Source organism: Ambystoma mexicanum, chromosome 3q (assembly GCF_040938575.1).
Source record: "Ambystoma mexicanum isolate Mex_15411 chromosome 3q, UKY_AmexF1_1, whole genome shotgun sequence".
NCBI lineage: Eukaryota > Metazoa > Chordata > Amphibia > Caudata > Ambystomatidae > Ambystoma > Ambystoma mexicanum.
In genome coordinates, this window is record NC_090926.1 from 767,414,359 (window position 1) to 767,437,589 (window position 23,231).

Below are 23,231 nucleotides of genomic sequence, written 5' to 3' on the forward strand. Positions count from 1 at the left end.
TATTCTTCTCTTTATAGAAGCCAGGAGCGGAATAGACTGACTAACAGGGGCTTTTTCTTTAGTCAGGAAGAGTCTCCCCTGTGTCTATTTCAAAATGCGCTGCTGCCTTGCGCAATAGTGCATTAAGTGAAGGTTGGTCATCTATGGGAGAGGTGTTTCCAATAGGTGAATCCTTGGGAGGAGAAGGGTGAAAGACATCAGGGTCTGAGTGCACTGATGGGGATTGCCAAGGCTGCGAGGTAGCTGTATCTTCTTCGAAAGCTCCTGCACTAGTGTAAGGATCTTCTTCAAACCCCTCTTCCTCATGTTCTTCCTCTCCACCCAAACACTCATCATCTTCCTGGAGGTATTGCTCCTCTTCCGTGAGGTCATATACGTCTGTAGAAGGGGGGAAAACAGCCTAGGAATTTTGACCCTAGGGTCATCCTGGGGCCATTCTCTTAGTCTTTTGGGTGTGGGTGGGTTTTGGTTTCCCAAAAACCTTTCCATTTTCTCCATACAAGAATGGAGTCTTTCAAGGGTCTCATGGGGGACCCCTGAATAGTCTAGAGGGGGGAAATCAGTGTTTTCACCTTCAAAACGCTTAGAACGCTCCCACAACTTCGAAGAAAGGTTTCCGTCGCCATCTGAAAAGCCCTCCGGTAGTTCCGAAGTGCCCTTAGATGAAAGGGGCAGTACCTGGCTACTCTTATGCTTTTTCGGCGTTTCTATAGCTTTTTGTGCGGTATTCGACATTTGTTTCGTCGTCCGCTTACGTGTGTCTTCGGAAACAATTCTCGCCAGGCTCTCGACAACGAGTTTGTCAGTAGAGGACTCTGGTGTCGACGTTGCCTGCGTTACGCGTTGTTCCTCGACGGCCGCTCTATGGAGAGTTACGTCGGATGATTTTGGGGTAGCGCCCGTGTTTGATGAAAGCCCAATCGCTGGTCGCGACTGCGTTTGCGGGTGGGGCTTGAGACCCTTACGGTCTGAGGTAGACGCCGGAGTGCCCTGCGTCCCCTTCGGCGCTGATGGATCCTTCGTCTTCGACGAAGAAGAGCCGTGGGTTGTGTGCTTAGGCCTATGGGGTCTGTATGCGTCCCTGTCGCCGGGGTGTTCATCCCCATGAGCAGGGCGTGAGCCGAGCCCGTCGGGGCCGGGGACGGACGTCGAGGAGCGCGAGCGCTCCTTTTGGGGGTTAATGACTTCCGTAACGGACGTCGATTTATCACCCTCCTCGTCACTTTCTGTAACAGCGGCGGCGGGTGAGGAAACTGACTTCGACATAGCGTAGTCCGCCCACCTCTTAACTTTGCGTTCTTTAAGAGTTCTTGGTTTCAAGAGCTTACAGGCCGCACAGCTGTCCTCCTTATGATCGAGGGGCAAGCAACGATTACAGAGCTTGTGTTTGTCCTTCCAAGTGTATTTTCCCCTACAGCGTGGGCAAAACTTAAAAAAGGTGTCCTCTCCATAGCGGAGGCAATAATAACTGGTGATAACAACCCCAAGGGAAAGATAGGGGAGAAAGAAAGACATTCTCAAAGAGAAGATAAAAGTTTGAACCCCCACTCTCCCTACTGTATGTTGGCCGGCGAGGCCAGGCCACGTGTTCGGCAGCGCCGAAGGATCTCCTCCGTCTCTTCCCCTCCGTCGAAAACTTGCTCGGCGGAGAAAAAGCTTCACAGCTAACGTCGAGGGGAGGGATCTTTAACAATATAATAAGTATAATTAAGGACCGAGGTCCGATAGTAAGTATTTGCAATGTCTCTCTAGGAGCTCCGCGTAAGGAGACCAGAAGCTGGGCGGAAAAAAAAAAATCTGAGGGACCTCGACGCGTGAGGGATTATGGGTACAACGCACGTCACTATAGGGATAGTGTTACAGACACGCCTTGTCGACGTCCCCTTTTCGACTACGAAAAACAAAATGCAATACTCCGCAGTGACCACTGGATGTCGGACCTATGCACAGCATGTGATTCTAAGCAGATTAACAAACATCAGAAATGTAGTTATTTTTTAGCACGTTAAGGAAGCTATAGTGGAGGCAAGCAAGAAATCCACAGTGTAAACATGAATAAAGCAGCCATCCTTTTTCAGCTATATTTTTGAGACCTACAACTACACACAACTAATTCCTCATGAGGAATCACAAGTCCGTGTAGGTGGATCGAAGTCAAGCCTGTCACTTTCTAACATTAACCCATTTACACTGAACCATGCACAACTAACACTGAACACCCTGACAAACGGACCTGGCACTCTGCTTTGCAAATCGAGGGCTTCACACCCCAGCCGGCCCCCTGCGCCAGGTCCCATGGGTTAGACATCAACAGACATCTTTCTCTCTCAAACAGCACTTAGCAAGGAAGACACAAACGGCTTGGTACCAACTTTCCTGCAGAAAATCAAGAAACTTCATCTCAGAAAACAACTTCAGATCTGCTGTCCAAGCCATGGTCCTCTCCCAAATGGACGGTGGAAATGTCCTTTTGGAAGGCCTTCCATCAACTATCCTGACCCATGAGATGTCTCCTACATGTTACCGCACAACTATTCAAAGGACTATGCAAATACTACCACATCACCCTGACCCTCATCACCCTCCACTCACCTCCCTAAGCAAGATTGGGTGACCAGTTCCCCAGTTTCCATGCCTGGTTGCTCTTAGGTCCCTTGCTGCCAAATTGCCCACCCTCCTCCCTCCTGTTAGCTCCCTGCACCTTGTTACTCTGCTCATCTTATCTAGTTCTTCCCCCTAGGATTGTAAAGCACCGCGTTGCTTCCCGAAGCAAAGTTTACACTCAAATACCTTAATAAGAATAATGTCATAATTTAAGTGGCACAGCAAAAGGTGTAAAGAAGAAAGATGCATGTGATCTGGTGATGGTAGTTACCTGGGATCGAACCTCATCAGGATGTAACCGAGTCTCTTCAAATGGCTGAACACCTGCAATTGAAAAAACAAGCATTCAGTGCATGCAGTGTACCCTAAGAGATCACAAACACAGTAGACATCTGCACAGACGTTACACAGGGATGTGGTAGTTTATTGCTTTTGACAAATAAATACCCTGTGATTAGATTACCACCCTACTTCTGCAGTCAGAAAGATTCACTGCTCACAGTCCTGGTGCTATTGATGGGAGAATACTGTTATATATCTAGTCGCTTGTCACAACACCCACCCCCCCAGCACACGGTTAAAAAAAATCATCAATCATCATTGAAGCAGATGGATCACAATTTCCATCTATCATCATATGAGTGGATAGCTTATGAGGTGAGCCCTTACGTCTGGCTTACGGCCAGCCTGCACTACGATAGTTGGAATCCCAGCAGGGCAGATTCAGGCTTAATCCTTCTGAGGCCAATAAATCGAGTTCCATTATGTTGTTAATAATAACACTTAAGAGTAGAGGGCTTAGAAGCAGGAAGAATCTGGCACAAAGTGGTGAATACTAATTAATTTATGTGATTTGCAAACAAAGGTTGCCAAAGCCAATGGTGGAAGGTAAGCTTAACTGAATTAGAAAATCAAACTAAAGCTCTTACAGGCCCCTCTCCCAATCCCACAATACTAGGGGGAAGCATATGGAGGGATCCTTGACCAGACAACCACCTATCTTAGCCAGGCAAGGGAGAGGTAGGATTAGAACCTTGAGCCCATACAACCCTATGGTGGGAGGCGGGGGTATGGAAAATGCAAACAACCCTCCTTACCCTGATTTCTTCAGCAACCACTTCAGGGGTTCCTGAATCCACTAGGCCCACATACTTCTAGGGATTGTCTGGTCGAGGGAGGTATAGGGGAGGTGGGTGCATAGATCATTTTTGGCATTGGGTTTGGGTCCGGCTAGTCAGTGGTTCTGGGCTCTGACAGCTACTAAGAATGGGCAGTGTAAGGAAGGCATGGTATCCAAATTAAGACAGACAAGTGACCACAGTTCAAAGGTGTTTATTGCACTTCAACAAGGGTGTGATAAACGCCCATCTAATCCTAAATCTACAGATGGGAGCAATCTACGACTATCAAATAATAATAATGCAGTCCTAGAGAAGTCTTGTCAAAGTAAAAGGTCCTATACCAAAAAAAAACTGTTGCCAATCCTTACCGCTAAATACAAATAGTGTGGGCTAGTGTTCCTGAAAAAGAAAGAAGTGTTCACAAAATGATATGTCAGGATGTTCAGGCCGTTCGTTGGCCTCCCTTCCCCATGGTTTCAGCACGGGACAAGGCGGTTCTCTTGAGCAAAGCACTCACTCTGGCTTGCTCAGCACGAGGATACAGTTACATTACCAGCATCAGGGCCTTCTGTGCAGAAGTCTCTTTATTCATCAAAGTCTCTTGATTCAGAGGGCCTGATGTATCAGAACAAAACACAAAGTTCCCTTCCTTTCTCAAGTATTCGATTTGGATGATTCACTCTTCACCCTAGAGCCCCCTCAGCTGGGCTCAGCTCCCTTTTTACAATGCTCGTTACTTTGGCTCCTCCTCTTCTGGGCTCAGATCCCCCTTTACAATGTTCAGAGAATATTCATTTTCAGGTGACTCACGGTTCATCCCGGATCCTTCTCAGCCGGGCTCAGATACGTCCTCTTATACAATTAGTCTACCTAGGCCGGGTTCCGATCAATTTCATTAAACTATTGAACGTGCACAGCGTTTAGCTTGACTCATTGCAGGACCACTTCTATCGCAAAATTCCCTTCTCACAATTGCCAACCAGTTGGATACCTAACGGAGACCTTTGAATGAGCACCCATGTGGTGCCGGACCACTCTGTCTATGGTATCTTTCTTGGCTTTCCAAAGTTCAATCACTCCTCTGGGTTTCAATTATATTTGCGTTGTTCGTTACATACGTTTCACACATTGTTCTCTTTAGATTTCTTCATACAATGTTGCCGCTTGCAACCTTGGTTCTTTTACAGGCTGGTCTGGTATCAGTTTCTCCGACTCACTGGCTGTGCCGTCTTTACTGGTGCTACTTTGTTGTAGGAGCCAAGGACAGTACCACACCGGCAAACGCTCCTCCTCAATTTGGTTATCGACGCGGGAGAGCCCCGGGTACCTCTGACACACAACGCAGGTTTCTTCAGCTTCAGTCCCAGGTTTCTTATTTTCCAAGGTTCACGAAAGTAACGGTCTGAAAAGGTCAAGGGAACTCCCCTCGTTGCAACCCTTTCTCCTCATATTAAACTGCCATCTTGGAACTGCTGCTTCCTCATGTGCTTTGCCTTGCTCAGAATGTGCTTTTGTGCTCCACCTTTTATCCGTGTGGGGAAGTGTGATGGAAGTCAGGTGTGTGTAATGATCCGTAATTGCCTGACTTTGCCTGACCATTGCATTGGGACATGTCGGGTATACAGCTCTGGTGTTAGTCCGTTTTCGCTCACGGTGAGCCGTCCATGAGAAAGTGTTTTTGTCGGGAAAGGGGGTTGGAGGGTTGAGCTCCAAAGTATCCTCGTAGGATGGGGAAAAGGTGTTACAGGGAAGTGGATACCGCGTCGCACCATCCGGTGTCCCAATACCGAAGACCCCTCATCCAGGTAATCCTCACGCCCTGGTCCACCCCCAGGAACTGGATCCAAAAGCAATGGCTGCGTCCTGGCCACCTGGATGCCAGATCCCCAGGGACTAGTGGGTGAGACACCTTTAGATTTCTCAGTCATGCACCAGCATTATTATCACTAGGCGTAGGAAAAGCACTTTTTCCAAAGGTCTGGTGCTCTATGATTCTCTGCATCAACTCACTGTCAGTATGAGATGTAGGCAAACCTTTTTCAGAACACAATGTATTAAGAAATTCTACTTTTTCCATGAACAAGGCTTCAATAGTGTATGTGTCCATAATTTAAGTAGTTATAGCACTTTACAAGTCTAAGACATTTAAAGCTACAAATTCTGCATAACTAGTTCTAGAAGATTCATCTAGAGAGCATTCAATTGAGTACCAATCAACTTATCCCACCGCTGAGCACCAATTGTTAAGATGGATTTTCAGAATCATCCCTGTGGACAGATTCTGAGAGGCCGCCTTATTCCAATGAACAGGGTAATACACTAAATGTCTAGCTAATATCCTATGAAGGTAGTGTTATTGACGTAGACATAGGAGAATGCATGATTGGTAAAGAGTTCAGTGAAGCAAGCATAGGGCCCTCTTAGTAATATCACTTAGGCAGAATGTATAAAAAAATACAATTGTTAATGAATCCCTTAGACAACTTTTAGCAATTAAAAAACACATGTAATTATCACATTAAACATAACATACTATTATCCACAGATTCACTTTTAGGGTGCTCTGGCTACAGAGCAACAACACTTTACTTTTGAACATAGTTAAAACAATATTTTTTATTTTATTATGCATATGGTTACAATTTAACCGTACACATATAATTACAAAAGAAAACCCATCATAATTCACATGTTAATACAATAAATAGCCATACAATCATAAATCCTTCACTGTGAAGTTAGTTTTAAAACCAAGAATTAAAACAATCTTAGTAACTGTTGTAGCAAAGCAATCGAATAGAGAACAAGGTGAGCCAAACTTAGAGAACTAACATGTAGGAAAGAAATGAGTTTAAAACACAATAAAAAGTCTTACGAAAATAAGGTACTCCACCTTAGAATTCCTTCCCTAGCTAGAAAAGACGGGTTCTAGTGCCCTTAGAATCACATGCACCAGTATAACTCTTTTCAGGAGGCTAAGGTCTTTAAAGGAGTCTGAACAAGAGGTGGCAAAGCTAATAGGCAGTTGTAAGTGTTTCAAAGTTGAAGAACAATTGAAGGACATTTCTTAGCAGGCCTGCTCCCAATCCAACCATAGGGGGATCCGAGGGGTAGATCCTTGACTAGAAATCCAGCAATCACATTCAGGCAAGGCAGAGGTAGGGAAAGGACTGATAAATCAAATAAGAGCACTTTTGGAATTAGGATAGATGGCACCCAAGTTAAGGGTTCCCCCTGCAATGTTCCCTCAACCCACAATTAATCAAATTCTGAGTGGATAGAAAGATGCAGCAGGTAGTCAGGAATACGGGGGAGAAAAGAGAATCAAAATCAGACCTTCCCTCATTTTAAACCCTTAGCAATAGCATGAAATGACGCTCAGAAATGGCTAATAAATAATTAATATGTGGTTAAAACTTTGAAGTAAATAGGATTTCTCACTAAGGCAACAATGCATAAACACTAACAATCATAATGCAATGGATCAACAGGGAGCACACAATTCGAAAATGAGACGAAAGTGAAAACAGCTGCAGCCAAATGACACGTTGAAAAACTTGCAATTTATTCAATTCCTGCTTTAAATTACCCAAACGGTTTTTAATAAAAACGGGTGAAATACTCAGATTTGGAGTGCGGTTTTTGGGCTGGGGGATAGAGGTATATCACAGGGACAATATAGAGGTGAAAACAGGTCTCTAGCTGGTGAATTGAGAGAGATTTGGAAGGTAAAGTGAGGTTCTTTTTAGGAAAATAGAGCAGTTAAAAGTGAGAAAATCGGTTTTGAAAGAAAGGCAAATGTTACACTAAATTATCTAGGCTATATTGTTAAAGAAGAACGCAGTAAGCGCTGACGTTGATTCGCGAGGTCAAACTTGTCACCCCAGTTCTCAACCCCAACAATAAAATATATGGAAATTAGTTTGATTATTCAAAATATAACTAAGGGCTTATAATTTACGTGTGACAAAATTAATAAAAGAGATGGCGCTAACACGTTAGAAAGTTGAAGACAGGTACACAAATAATTCTACCAGTTTCAACAAGTTACCAGGGTATAAATCGGACTACTTAAGAGAGTGGGATAAGGACAAAGGCAAGACAAGATAGGCTATGTGTGTCTAGGGGGTGGGGATTATACTCACAGTTCACTTTTTAGTTTTGGGATTTTTGGACAGTCAACAGGGTCTGGTCACCACACAGCAGCACGCCTGGCAAAAATCAGCTGGGCAAGCTTTGGTGACCTGGGTATCGAACAGCTGGGCAATTTGGGTCACTGGATGGCACAGGTACCGCTGCATGCAGCTAGTGGGCAAGCAGTTAGTGGGCAGCAAGCGGTCTGATTTCAGGATGCAAAAGGTACCACAGCTCTCCCCTTTTTAATGGGAGATTAGTGGGTTGATTCTGGATCAATGGCCTTTCTGGGAATAGGATCAGCAATGTTTTGGCCTTGCAGTGGGGTCTGGAATCTGTCAGGATGAATGCAGCAGATCAGGAACGCAGGCGCAGGAAATTCAGGAACAGCGTCTATCTAGAGTGCTGTTGGGGACTCTATATAGAGCATGGTGACATCATAGACTATATGGCTGGGCCGGCTTAGCTAAGCACACCTCTAACAACTGGATTGGACAATCAATGTTGGCTGCCTCCCCTAGGATGTGACTCAGTTTAGGTGTTGTACTTTTATGGAGGTGAAAAGACTTCCCACAGACCTTTTTGCCAAAAATCAACCATAACAGAATTTACACATTTGTACAGTTGTGGCATTTTACCTGATTACACGAGCAGATTACATATTTTATGCAGACCATTAAAGTCCAACTCTGCAATCTGAGACATTGTTTTGTACGTTTAATAATCTTTGGTCATTTTCAGTGTGAACTGTTCGGCTTAAAATTCTGTGACTTTACACGTGCGTACATACTATCACAGGGCCTATTTCTGTTAATTTTTAATGTTCCATCATATGTCCTTTCCCCATGATTCACATTCTTCTAGCGTTTGTGTCCCATACCTGCTATTGGCAGCCAAGACATCTTATTTGAAAGCCACAAAAATCACATTTAAACTGCTAAATATTAATATCTTTGCAAAGTCCTGTTGCAAAGATACAAGTCTTTAAAGTTTATTTATAAAATAGTCTCTGGAAACAGATGGGCTGTATTGTCCCCCATTGGAGAAAAAAAGTTCTCTTCAGCTACCACCAACTGTCATTTCCTCCAGAGTAAGGTGGGGGTTTTCCAGCTTGATTGAAGGTTTATTGCCCCTTCTCCACTTCACACTTCCGTGTCCTGGAAGTTACATTGTTAGAGGGTTCTGCCCAGACCAGATTCTGTCCAACCTAGTAATTATCACTGGGTTGTTAGTATCTATCCCTTTTGTTTCGGTCATCCTCTCAGCAGAAAACCTGTTTTTGGCTGACATCCCCCTATGCAGCCACTGAAGTTTGATTTAATAGCATTTATTTTTACTCTGAATTGGAAGAAAACCTGCTGAATAGAACCACTTCATACATTGTATTTTCACAGCACAATCCCCTTTCACATTGCTAGGCAAGAAGTTTTTGTTCAACATAGTACTCTCAAACAAGCATTTTTCTTCTTTAGTTTGCAAAGTCCATTTTTACACATGTGGTGCAAGCTGCTAGCACTTTGGTTTCAAATTTGGTTTTTGACTTTCCATCTGGATTCCCACACTGTTTTGCAGCCATAGTTATTTTCTTTTAGGCAGTAGTTTATTTGAACCACCTATGCACTGAAATTGACATAGCCCAGAGCTGGAGCTTCTTTGAATTACTGATCATTGACAATTTGTAACTTAAAAGTGAATCTTTTTCCCCGTGCAGCGGAAATGAAGTTTCCTTGTTGATTTTTTCTCGATTTGGTTTGACAGAGCCTGTCATTCAGGGGTCATGTTTGGTTTTGCTGAAGCACAATAGGGCTATGAATGGCCTTATTACTAACAGTAGTTTGAGGAAGAACAGATAAAAATAGCATCAGAGCAGCATCATTTTAAGGTAAAATACCCTTTTTTCAATGGGGTCTTTGGACTGGCAGCAAAACAGCGCCGCTTTTTCATCCATTTCTTTTGCATAAGTAAGAACACACTGGCAAGCTCCCTCAGTGTGCCCCCTTGTCCCATCCTGCCCGTGTGCTTGGCAAGATGGTGCAGCCATCTTTTTGTTGCTGCAAAACGCAGTTTTGAGGCCATGGTGCTCACAGGAGCCAACGCAGCCATTTTGCTAGTGACTGTAGATGCGCAGCTTGGTGATGTGGGGAAGTACTGCTGAGTGGGTAAATATATCCCACATAACAAAGGCAATATGATGTTAGGCTATATGATGTTAGCAAAGGCTATATGATGTTAACAACGGATATATAATGTTAAACTATGCATTGGTTATGTGATACTGATAAGCTATGCACTGTTACTATGCGATGAGAACAGGTTATGTAAATTTGTTAAGAGGCTTTGTATTTTGGCAACGTGTAGAAAATAGACTACGCACTTCTTTGAGATGTTAACTGAAAAACAGATAATTGGCCTGTGAAGAATCCGGCTGATATCTTACAATAAATACCAAACTGCTACCGACTATTGGGAATGATCTTATTAAATTAATGACACTGTACAACTTGCAAGTCAGTCATCATAGATAGCAAAGTAGCTTTTTAAGTAAGTGATGCAGTATCTCAAATATTTTCAAGCATATTTTCACTGGAGTACAAAACAACATAGCTATTTAGACTATATAGCATTAGGTTGAATGCTAGGGTCGCAGTTGCATATTCTAATCAAAATTCCTAGGAGTGGCGCGGTCTCACACGTCCAACAGCCAATACCTTGCATTAGCACCCAAAACAACATAGCAGAAGTCCATGAAAGCAAGCCATGTAAGCTAAGGGGTTTGAACTGCCATTTGAACTAACTTTCAAAGTCAATTAAAATAATCCCAGCGAGTCCCGCCATAGTGATGGGATGCTTAGGACAGGGGGTAGGATTTGCAAAAAGAAAATCTTCCTAACAGAGTATCCGAGATGTATGTTATCTCCCAGCCCCAGCAACCAGATGGCAGAATGTAACTAATATGCCAGCCCAAAGTTCTTTTAAAAGGAAATGACAAATTCCCTCAGTTCACAAGGTTTTCAAACCTAATTCCAATAGTCTTTTTTACGTAGAAGACAGCTGTAATCTAAAAGTAAAATTACAACAACAAAAAAAACATTGTGAGGTCCCAAATAAGGAAAAAGATACAGGCAGGCTTACGTGTCCTCCGTGATACTGGTCTCAAGCATGTGGCGAGATAGTGGACTGCAAAATGCTGGGCTGTAAACTAGAGGCTGGCACGGCTAGGGAAACTTCCTCCACTTGACCTCTTCATGCTTTGTTGAATACAAATGCTGTCTGGAGGTGGATCTCGCATAAACTGGGTGGGAATGGGTTGGAAACGGTCTTTGGCACTTATTTCTAATGCTACTATTTAGAAGAGTGAGTTTCCTAAAAGGGTTGGAGAGAGTTGGGGCAGATTCCCGTTGCATTTTTCTGGGTTGCAGAGGATTTGTGGAGTCTCTCTCCTCTTCTGGCCTCAGCTCGAACATCTCCATAGATGACAGACCAGCAGGGCTTGTGCACCTCTGTCATTTTTCTTTTATTAAAATAGAGTTAACCCTTACATATAAAGAAGTAGATTGCCGAGGCTTGTAGGGAGGTCGAGGAATGCCATGTGATAAGTTGGATTTCAACACAACATTTTTATTTCAGTCGTTTTCAGGGTATGGGTTGGAACAAATACCTACAGGAGTTTCTACAACTGAAACTGGACTAACTAATCTAAACGGTGCCAGGAAAAAGAGCAACATAAATTGCAAGATTTTTTCAGTGTGCACCACCTTCAGTGGTGTAGTTCCAAAACAAAGTTAAACCTAGTCTAATAGGTTAGGGAATGCGAGGAGCAAGGACTTAGAACACAGTGTCCAGAGAAAGTGGCCAACTGAAAGTCTCAGCCAATCAAATAGTTCACAAATACTATGCTACAATGTTCCTGTGTCTCAAAAACGAAAGAAAGAAGGTTCTCCTGGAAAGACTCTTCGTAGGTTTACTCACAGTCTGGACACTGGTCTTCATGCTTTCATTCTGGTCTTCTGACCTCTCCAGGTTCCTTGCTCCCCAGCTTTCTCGTCAGGCTCCTCCTTCACTTCCTCATCTTGGAGCTTGGATTCTCAGTCTCAGCATCTCCCGCTAAATTGTCAGATTTATTTCCACCCTGTGGCATTCAACTAGACTAGTCTCTTTTAAACCATCACAGGTCTTTCAACCAGCCTTCAGAGTTCTCAGATGTAGGTCTCACCAGGACATTCAGAATTCACTGGTGTAGGTCCGACCAGGGCCTTGATATTAGCTTTCACTTTATCAGGTCTCAGCACGACCTGGAATTTCATATTTGCTTGGCAGGTCTCTCTGCTACCTGTATGACCTGATCTCCTTTGGCTAGGTCTCCTTTTGGACCTGGGAATGGCTCAAGGCCTTTGTATCAGGGGTCGGTTACAAAACACTTCCTCCAGGTGGGGGTCTCCCTACTCCTGTAGAAAGCTGTGAGGAACACATCCTCCTGTCCCCTCTTTACTGTGGACTCTGTGCTAGGCTAGGTGCCATGCTGAGTGGGCTGTTCTAGCCCTTTGTATAGTAACTAGCAGTTTGCCTTCTTTGGGTCAGCTCTACTGATCGGTAGGGTTTGGTTGTTCTCTAATGGCTTAACAAATGTCGTTAATTGTGGCCCTCTGCAGTTGTTTGATTGTTAAATTGCTTTCCTCTGTTTGATCCGAGCCTTCATACATGGTACAAGACGTTGACATTTTCAAAGTTTTCCTGGGAGTGCTCACCTGCCTATGGCATTCAGCGGTTGCGGAAGAATGTGTCGCTCCTCACCGATTAGATAGCGGTCAATCATTCAATAGATTCCTTTGCTTTGAACACCACGTCCTTTCACAAACTTCAATCTTTTTCATCTGTCAACTATGTGTTTGTATTGATAAATGCAGGGGGTTTATGATCGATATTTCTCAACTTGAAGCATGGTTGGCGTTTTTCCTGAACACCTTTTTATAGAAGTTTACTTTTAGAGACTGATAAGGATGTCATTTTAATGGTCCCTGATAACAGGGCTTTAGAAGAGTTAAATTGCCCTGATTAGAATGTTTAGAATGTTCCTTGCTGAGGGGTCTCAAATCCCCTTCATGGTCGAATATCATCCTTTGGTGGGGGTGGGTGAGCCAACAGATACCACTTCTTCCACCCTATGGGAGGCACATAAAGTACCAGTTGGAGCAACACAGTCCTTAGCAGCTCACACATCCACCCCTCACATATGGGACGTTCATCCAGCTAGCCATAGGCTGACAGCTCTGAACCTTTCTCTTTATCTGAGGACAGCCAGGAAAGGTTTTTGAGCTTTTACTGTGGAGGGGCTTCAATACAGATGTCAAGGGTTCTTTAAACAGAGCTTAGGCTAATACGTTGTTTTGCTACTCCCGTTTTATGGGAATTCTTTTATTGCAAGGGAAGTATGGCTGGATGGAACAGGGTGCTTTATGAGGGAATGGACACCTCAGAAGGGCCCACCACTGCATAAACCAGGCCTCAATGAAGTTGGCCGGAATACAGGAGGCAGCTTTCCTTCAGGCACGTCATCATACTCCATTCAGCTCTGTGTGGGGAATGCTCTTTTGGCAAATACTTCAGTTAGATTAACAGGTAACACCAGCAATGAGTAGAGGAGCATGAGCTGCGAGCATTGGCCTCAGTGCTACAATGCACATTGTATTTGTTTTCTTTCCCCCTCTGCTTCAGGCACCTGGGGAGAGGTTAGCAGACTGAGGGGTCTCTTTCATGAGCGCTCGGGGCTCTGATGGAAAAAAAACTCCCTACCAGGAGCAGGAAGCAGGGGGGGGCTCGTCCATAATGGGCGAGGGGGTGTCGACCCACCGGAACTTGGCCCCCTCTCACCCATTATGGAGGAGCCAGCCCAGAGAAATACAAGCACTTCATCAGCTGTTTTTTTCATCCGAGGCAGTGCTCTTAACTGTGAAAGGGAAACACGTTTTCCCTTTAACAGTTAAAGTTCCCTAGCCATGCAAGCTAAATGAGCCATGCAAGGCTGGGTGCATTTGCTTCCCCAGCCTCGCATGGCACATTGGAAATGTGGCTGGGGAACTGCATGTCTGTATGTGCAAGGGGGAGCTCCTGTGCCTCCTCGCACAGACAAAGCAGGCTGGAGTGGGGCGTCTCGTCACCCACGCTCAGGCACCTCTATGCATGAGCAGAAACTAGGAAGCTTCCTGTGCATGCTAGCAGGGCCCAAGCGCTGGTGAAGAAAGACCCGCAACAGAAGTCAAGTTTGTTTATGTTCTGTTTTTTAAATTTAAATTATGTGTATGGATGCGTGCATGCTTGTGTTGTTAGGTGAATGAATGTATGATGATGGATGCTGGTGTGCATGAGAGCGTGATTGCTTTGTGCATGTTGTGTAAATGTGTGTGTTTGTATGTTCATTTATTTATTTAAATATGTGTCTGGATGCATGTATGCTTGTGCTATGAGTGAGTGCATGATGGGTGCTTGTGTGAATGTGAGAGTGCTTGCTGTGTGTATTGTAAGGCAGGCATGGCATCAACACTAAGAGACACAAGTGACCATAGTTGAAGGGTGTTTATTGAACTTCAAAAGGGATATGCTAAACACCTATCTAATGGTAAATCTACAGATGGGAGCAAGCTACGACCATCAAACAATAATAATGCAGTCCTAGTAAAGTCTTGTCAAAATAAAAGGGCCTATCCTAAAAAACTATTGCAATCCTTACCTCTAAATACAAATAGTGTGGGGAATAATGTTTATGACAAAGAAAGAAGTGTTAAAAATGATATGCCAGATGTTCAGGCTGTTGGCCTCCCTTAGCCATGTTTTCAGCATGGGACAAGGAGGTTCACCCGAGCGTAGCACAGTCTCTGGATTCTGTAGCACGAGGCTATAGTTCAATCATCCAGCATCAGGGCCCACGGAGCGCAAGTCTCCTTGCTTCTCAAAGTCTTCACTCAAAGAGTTTGATGCAACCAAATAAACAACAAGTTCTTTTCCTCTTTAGATTTTCACAAGTATTCACATCGGGTGATTCAGTATTCACCCTGGATCCCCCTCAGAGGTCTCAGATCCTTTTAGCACAAAGTTCTGCACAGGCTTCCCTCTGCCGGCTCCAGCCTGTCTTTCACCTTTCACTTTATCACACAATGTTCGTAGGTTATTCTTTTTCGGGTGACTCACAGTTCACCCCGGATCCCCCTCTGCCCGGCACAGATCCCTTCAACACAATTAGTCTACCTCAGCCGGGCTTGGACCAATGGCAATTTTGCATCAAGTATCAAAGACTTTCGAATGTGCACAGGGTTTGGCTTAACCCGTTGCATGACCACTTCGATTTCACAATTCACCTTCTTTTAACATTCACACCCTTTCGGCTGGATACCTAACAGAGACTTTCGAATGAGCACTCACGTGATGCCAGACCACTCGGTCTACGGTATCATATCTTAGCTTCAAAGTTCATTCACTCATCCGCTGTTTTTATAATCTTCTTTATACAATGTTGCCTCTTGCAACCTTTGTTTCCAAACAGCCCGGTCTGGTATCAGTCTCCCCAACTCACCGGCTGTGCTGACTTCACTGGTGCTGCTTTGTTGTAGGAGACAAGGATAGTACCACGGCGGCAAACATGTCTCTCCGCCTTGTCTATCGACGCAGGAGAGCCCGAGGTACCTCCAACACAATGCAGGAGTCTTCAACTTTAATTCCAGGTCTTACATTTCCTATTCTCGAAGGCTCATGAAAGATGCAGTCTTTCGATGAAAAGTTCAAGGGAACTTCCCTCCTTGCAATCCTTTGGTCTTGCCATCTTCTGACTTGTATTAAAACTGCCATCTTGAAACTGCTGCTTCCTCGTGTGCTTTGCCTCGCTCAGTGTGTGCTTTCATGCTCTGCCTTTTATCCGTGTGGGGAAGGGTGATGGAAGTCAGGTGTGTATAATGATGATCAGTAATTGCCCGACTGTGCCTGATCATTGTATTGGGGCATGTCAGGTATACGGCTCGGGTGTTCGTTCGTTTTTGCTCACAGGGAGTTGTCCGTCGGAAAGTGCTTGTGTCGAAAAAAGGGGCGGGGGTTAAATCCCTAAGTATCTTACCTGGTAGGATGGGGTAAAGGTGTTACAGGGAAGGGGATACCGCATCTCGCCAACCATTGTCCCACTTCCACTTCCCAAACACCCCTCATCCAAGTGATCCTCCAAGACTGGTCCACCCCCAGGACTGGATCCAAAAGCGATGGCCATGTCCCGACAGCCCGTATGACAGATCCCTGGGGACTAGCAGGTGAGACATCTTCAGGTTTCTCACAGTATGTTGTGTAAATGTGTGTGTTTGTATGTTCATTTATTTATAATTTAAATGTGTATGGATGCATGTATGCTTGTGTTATGATCGAGTGCGTAATGGGTGCTCGTGACTGTGAATGAGGGGGTGGGGTGTGGGGGTGTGTGTGGGGGTGTGTGTGTGGGTGTGTGGGTGTGTGGGTGTGTGTGTGTGTGTGTGTGTGTGTGTGTGTGTGTGTGTGCGTGTGTGTGCGTGTGTGTGTGTGTGTGTGTTGAATTTGGCGAGTGGGGGTAGGAGGTTTGTACAACAAAGGCTTTTTTAAATGCCTTTGTTGCACAATCCCCCACCCCACCAAAAATCAGCTCTCCGTCTGGGTGCTGTGGCGCCCAGGGGACAGGGATGGTATTCTTTTACTGCACATCTATGCTAGACGTCTAGTAAAAAATATATCATACCTGCCTCCTGCCCTCCTCCGCCTCCCCCCAGCGCCTTCCATACACACAAACACTTTTATTATATGTGTGTTTGGCGTTGTGGTATTTTTTTTACTGGACATCTATGGTAGATGTCCAGTAAAAAAAGACTATCCCCGTCCCTCATGGACCCCTAGTGCCTGACATACATACATAACCAAAATGATTGTGTGCCTGTTTGAGGAACCCGAGACCCAGGGGACATGTGCCATTTTCTTTTACTGGGCATCTATCAGATATACAGTAAAACATTTTTTTAAAACATGCCTTACCACAGTGCCCCCCAGTGCCTCGCATACACACAATCACATTCATCGTGTGCGTGTGAGGCACTGGGGCCCAGGGGATAGCCATGGCATTTTTTACTGGTTATGCCCAGTAAAGAATGCCAGCCCAGTCCGCTGGGATTCCTAGTGCCTCACATGCAATGTCAAGCCTGACATCTAAGCCCCCCAGCGCCTTGCATGTACACACAATTGATTATCTGTGCATGTGAGGCGCTGGAGGGCAATGAGGGAAGGAAAGCCATTTATTAATTGGTCATCTTATAGATGACCAGTAAAAAATACCATGACTGAGCCCCCCCCCAGCACCTCACATGCACACAAAGTGTGCCTGTGAGGCGCTCGGGCCACAGGGGGCAGGAATGGCAGTTTTTCCTTGGCATCTATGCCCAATATAAAAATGCCATGACTGTACCCTGGGACCCCAGCTCTTGACACACATCTACCCCCTCAGCCCCCCAGCGCCTCACAACTACACATAACAACATCCATCCTTAATGTGGTTATGTCTGACTGCAAGGCACTGGCACAGCATGGAGCAGGCATGGCATATGCGCTGGCACACCATGGCACAGACATGGCATTTTTTACTGCACATGGTTGATAAGTAAACATGATGAGTGTTATTATTTAACTAGACTTACATTTTAATGCAGACAGTCTAGCCATTTCTTATTGTGGTATGCCATTTCATATTGGGCAGCTTTGATAATGCAAGCATGATCAGTGGTATTCTTTCTGTGGCATAAAATGTTGTATTGGGCATCTTTGATAAAGCAAGCATGATAAGTGTTAATATGTAGCTAGACTGGCATTGCAATGCAGCCAGTCTAGCCATTTCTTATTGTGGTATGACATTTTGCAATGGGCATCTTATGTAAAGCAAGCATGATAAGTGTTATTACGAAGCAAGATTGCAATTCCTTATGCAACCAGTCTAGCCGTTTTTTTACTGATGCATGATATTTTGTATGGGGCATCTTTTTTTTTTTTAAAACTTTTCTTTATTGGCAAGAGGTAGCAGCCAGTACCACATACGTTACAACAAAGACCCACATTACATTTACAATAGTGAATGTTGAACCATATGTTCTACAGAAGGTTCGGTAGAGACCCACCGGAGATAGATTACAGAGAAGGCATGCATCATGTAGAGTTATGCGCTCCCAGGGTGGGGGAAGGAGGGGATGATAAGAGCTCTAAGTCCACCTTCCTGTTCAGGTAGCTACAGAACTCTGTCCATATGTATTTAGGGCGAGCATTGGCAGGGAGCAAGTTAATATAGTCTTCTTTGCAGGATTGCGTCCAGGTGAGGGCCTTCAGCCACATTTCCAGGGAAGGGGGGGGGGGGATATGCGCTTCCAGCATTGCAGAATGCATTTCTTGGCCATGCTCGCCGCCACATTCAAAAATGTAGCCACCCGTTTCGCCTCAGCCCCCTCCCAGAGCCCAAACAAGAGAGACAGGGGTTCAGGGTCTACGGGGAACCCTACGATTTCAGAGAGGGTCTCAAGCACCGCTTTCCAGAACGGAGCCAATGCTTCACAGGACCAGAACATGTGTGCGTGGTCCGCTTCTTCAGATCTACAGCTCTGACAGGGGTGGAGAAGATCCCGGGCAAATTTCCCATTTCTAGAATTAGATGAGACTTTGCGAGTGTGCGTACACATAGTGGACCAGATGTCATCTGTGATGTCTAATCCCAAATCCAGGCATCACAAACAGTGCGGGGGGGGGGGGGGGAGGTTCAGCAGCCCGGGCAATCAGCATTTTATACAGGGAGGATACAATACCCCTACCTCCAGCAGAGTTAGCTATATAGCGGACCTCAGGGGACTCGGGGGGGGGGGGGGTTTCGTCCGGGTACGTAGGTCACATGTCCTGGATTGCTGCCCTTATACGGAAATATTGCAGCAGCTCTAGAGGGGACCCGGAGTGCCCTGGCCTCCACGTATCTGGGGTGATGAATTTCCCGTCAGGGAAGAGGTCGGAGAATGAACGGTATCCCAAGTCCGACCAGTGGCGTATGAGCAGCTGATCCTGAGTGGGGGTGAGACCGGGGAAAGACCAGAGGGGAAGCCACTTGTAGTATGGGAGGGGGCGGGAACCAGGCGTCAGTATCTGCCGCCACGCTCTAATGGTGGAGGCCACTGGGTCAGCAGGGGCCTGCGTGTGATATGTGTGAAACAGGATCAAGTACATGACATTCACCCCCTCAGTCGCAAGGATTTCAAGTTTAACATGCGGGGGGGGGGGGGTCCTTGGTGATGGTACCAGTATGTAGCATGCTGGGCCTGGGCGGCTATCCAATACTGAGCAATGTCAGGTGCATTGAAGCCACCCCTCTCGTAAGGTAGGGTCATATGTTGCCACTTTCTGCGCACAGCACCAGAATGCCAAAGAAAGCGAGCGCACTCAGAGTGCAGATCAGCAAAGTATTGTTTCCCGGGCCAGAGTGGAATATTAGCAAACACGTATAGTAGTTTAGGAACTATAATCATTTTTATTAGCGACATTCTCCCTGAGAGCGAGAGGGGAAGGTTACGCCATTTTTCAAACCTGGCATGAGCGTATTTTGCGGCAGCCCCATAATTATCAGTCAATAGGGAGGATTTTGAGAGGGACACCTGGACCCCTAAGTATTTGATGCCCTCGGGAGCCCACTTGAGAGGGAATTCGCACGCCGGTTTGGAGGTATCGGAGTAAGGGGAAAGATTTCTGATTTAGAGTAATTTATGGTGAAGCCCGAGAATGTACCAATTTTAATTATTTCGCGCATGATTGGGTCGAGGTGAACTGAGGGGTCCCTGATATACAAAAGCACATCGTCAGCATAAAGTGATATAATTTCGGGAGTATCCTGCAAGCGAATCCCTTTGCGCACGTGGTTGTATCGTACACTATCAGCCATAGGCTCGATGGCCATCGCGAATAGAAGGGGAGAGAAAGGGCACCCCTGTCGTGTCCCTCTGTAAAGGGAGAAAGGAGCCGAGAGGTGAGAGTTAACCAGGACTCTGGCCACCGGGTCAGTGTATAGTAGTTTAATACAGGACATCATGTAAGGGCCAATCCCCATCTTCTCCAGCACCGCCCACGGGTATTGCCACGATACCATGTCGAACGTTTTTTGGGCGTCTAATATCACGGCCACTGCGTTGGCTTGAGGGTCAATTCTAGACATGACATTAAATAGCCGCCGAATATTGAAGGCGGTGGACCGAGCAGGAACAAATCCACTCTGGTCCGGGTGAATCAGGAATTTCATGATGGGGAGGAATCTGTTTGCAATGATTTTGGCGTAGATCTTAGTATCGGTATTGATAAGGGATAGAGGTCTATATGAGCCGCATTCATCCAGAGGCTTACCCGGTTTAGGAAGCACGGTAATGACAGCCTCACGCAGGGATCGAGGGAGGGTGGTAAGGCGCATTGACTCCTCCCAAACCTCCTGGAGGCGCAGAGCCAGTAGAGCAACATGTTCCTGATAGAACTCGGCGGTCAGGCCGTCCGGACATGGGGCTTTCCCCTTAGGGAGGGCTGAAATGACAGTGGTGATCTCATCGAGGGTAAAAGGAGCATCTAGTTGTTCTTTGGTGGCCGGGGACACAAGGGACATTGGAATGCGGTCAAGGAGGTCATCCAGTTCCTGCGGACTGTGCTCTGGGCATAAAGGGTTGCATAAAAATCTGCGAAGGTCTCAAGAATGGGCCGGTCGGCCCAATGTCGCACTCCGTCGTTGCCAACAATACTGTCAATTCGGGCTCTACCTCCCTCAGTCCGAACAAGTCGGGCAAGGGTGCGTCCTGGTCTCTCCCCCTCACCATACTTACGGGCAGCAATAGGGCGAGCAAGGTATCTTATCTCGCTTTGGGCGAGGGAATCGAAGTTGTCTAGTTCAGCTCTAATCTGCACCAGTGTGGGTGGGGAGAGGGTGGCCGCATACTCGCGCTCCAGCTCCCCAAGTCTGGACTCCGAACGGCGCAGGGAGTTTCTGATATCTTTCAGGACCCCGGCCTCCCTGGAGATACACATGCCCCTAATAAAAACCTTAAAGGCCTCCCATATCACCCCATCAGTTGTATCATGGCGTTTGTTGCAATCAAAAAACAAGGTAATATCTGCAAGGATGTCAGCCTTAAAGACTATATCATGTAGTGCGTCAGCCTTAAACCTCCAGTTAGAGTGCTGAGGGAGGGCCGGGTGCAAGGCGATGTCCAAGGTGATCGGGGAATGATCAGAGAATGTGCGAGGGAGAATCTGAGTGGTGAGAGTTTTGCCCATGAGCCCAGCAGAGAGAAGGAAGAGATCAATCCTGGAGTGGCTATCGTGGACAGAGGAGTAGAATGTGAACTCCTTCGACATTGGATTAAGTGCCCTCCAGGCATCCACGAGACCAGCAGAGAGCATATGTGCATGGAGGCGGCGAGCGGCCCTGGACAATGTTCTGGGTGCCGCACCGGATCTGTCAAGGTCGGCGTCAAGGATGAGATTCATGTCCCCACCCCAAATGATGGGTACCCCAACATAGGCAAGGAGAATGTCGAGGATGTGGTCGAAAAAATTGGGTGTATCAATGCATGGGGCGTATGTGTTGACCAGAAGGCACTCCACATTGGCAAGGAAACAGTGTAGGATCACATATCTACCCTGGACATCTATGTGGCTGGTGCGGAGGGAGAACTCCAAGGACTTGTGAATCAAGGTGAGGACACCTCTGGATTGTGAGGAGAACAATGTGTAAAATCTGTTGGGGCCCCATGACGGGGCGAGAGAGGACGATAGTGGAGCGAGGGCGTGGGTTTCTTGTAATAAAAGTATTTTGACCCCGTGCCTCTGGACATAAGCCATGACCTTACGTGCTTTCGTGTAGTTGCTGAGCCCTCTGATATTCCAGGACATTAGCCTAATAGCCATTCAGTAACTATTTAGGGGGGATCCGAGTAATGCGTGTCATACCTTGTCAAGTGAGCATAGGTCACTTGTGCAGCAACCAAATGTGTGGTACCAAAGGCTGCCGCTAGCTTGCCATTTTTGTTTTTATAACATCCCACAACAACACCTCCCCCCTCCCTCATTGCCAACCCCAACAAGGCAGTGCCCAAGGACCCACCCAGAGTCACATGGCCTTTGCGCCCAGCCCAACGGGGCTGGACCAGTCCCCAAACCAAACAGGGGAACAGCCACTGAACTAAAGAAGCCAAACAAGGCATTGCAACTGCAGCAGGGGTAGCTGCTGCCGTGAGCCCGGTTAAGACAATTGAACGGTGGAGTGCACCAAATAGCGTACAGCGGTGCCTAAGTTGAGTTCTTAGAGGAGACTACACAGTAGGATACAGTGAGCAGAGGGTGCGGGAAGAGGATCCAATTACAGGTACTATATTCAGTAAACCATACAGTAATGTCCCCTGATGCATTTCAAGAAGTTTCACCATGAGTTACGACTGTAGGAGATTATACAAGAAAAAGGCTAATGAGATTTCAAGGAAATTGCAAATAACAGGTGCGGTAGTAGTATCGCAATGCCACAAATAACAGGTGCATGACAGGCCAACTCAGCCCTCCTCAACCGGATCCAGACCCGGGGCCAGGAACAGGAATATGTGCCTCAATAAATTTCACCGCCTCTTCAGGGACAGTGAAAAAGTACAGTTTGTTACGGTGGGTGAGCTTCAGCCTAGCAGGGAATAACATGGCATATTCCACCCCACTCTCTCTTAGCATTTTTTTCACATCATTGAATTGCCTGCGCTCCAATTGAACATTAACAGAGAAGTCAGGGAAGATACGGATAACCTGGGACTCAAGTCTCAGTTCTCCTCTTTCGCGGGCCAGCCGTAGGATGTGGTCTCGATCTCTAAAGCTGAGAACCTTGGCTATAATCGGTCTAGGGAAGTCGCCCGGCTTGGGGCGAGGGGCCAATGTGCGATGGGCACGCTCAATGGTAAAGAACGGGGAGAGTTGTGGATCCCCCAGAAGATCTCTCAGAAGGGTCTCGACTGCAGGCTCCATTCTGCCCTTAAGGGCTGTCTCGGGAACCCCTACGATGCGAATGTTATTCCTGCGGGATCTGGACTCCAAATCATCGCACTTCGCCTTGATCTGCTTCATATCTCGCACCAAGTCAGAGACCATATCCTGGAGCACATGCACCTCATCCTCGGTGGCCCCAATCCTGGTCTCGGCCTCAACCAGCCAAGTGCCATGCTGGTCCAGTTTGGTGTGCAGGGAGGCTACATTGGCATTTATATCATCTAATTTTTCGTGAAATGACGCAAAGTTCTTGGCCATAGACTCCATGATTGATGTGAGGTCGGGCTGAGGAGGACATGC

General features: G+C 46.2%; 1 protein-coding gene across 6 annotated transcripts in view; it reads right to left on the minus strand.

Moving 5' to 3' along the window:
• Positions 1–23,231, minus strand: part of TSEN54 (tRNA splicing endonuclease subunit 54) — a 571,608-nt gene that overhangs the window by 382,973 nt on the left and 165,404 nt on the right. For all 6 annotated transcript variants that reach the window (XM_069654778.1, XM_069654777.1, XM_069654774.1 and 3 more), the window contains one exon: positions 2,876–2,928. In XM_069654778.1, the coding sequence (XP_069510879.1) occupies positions 2,876–2,928 (53 nt within the window). The remainder of the gene's footprint in view (positions 1–2,875; positions 2,929–23,231) is intronic.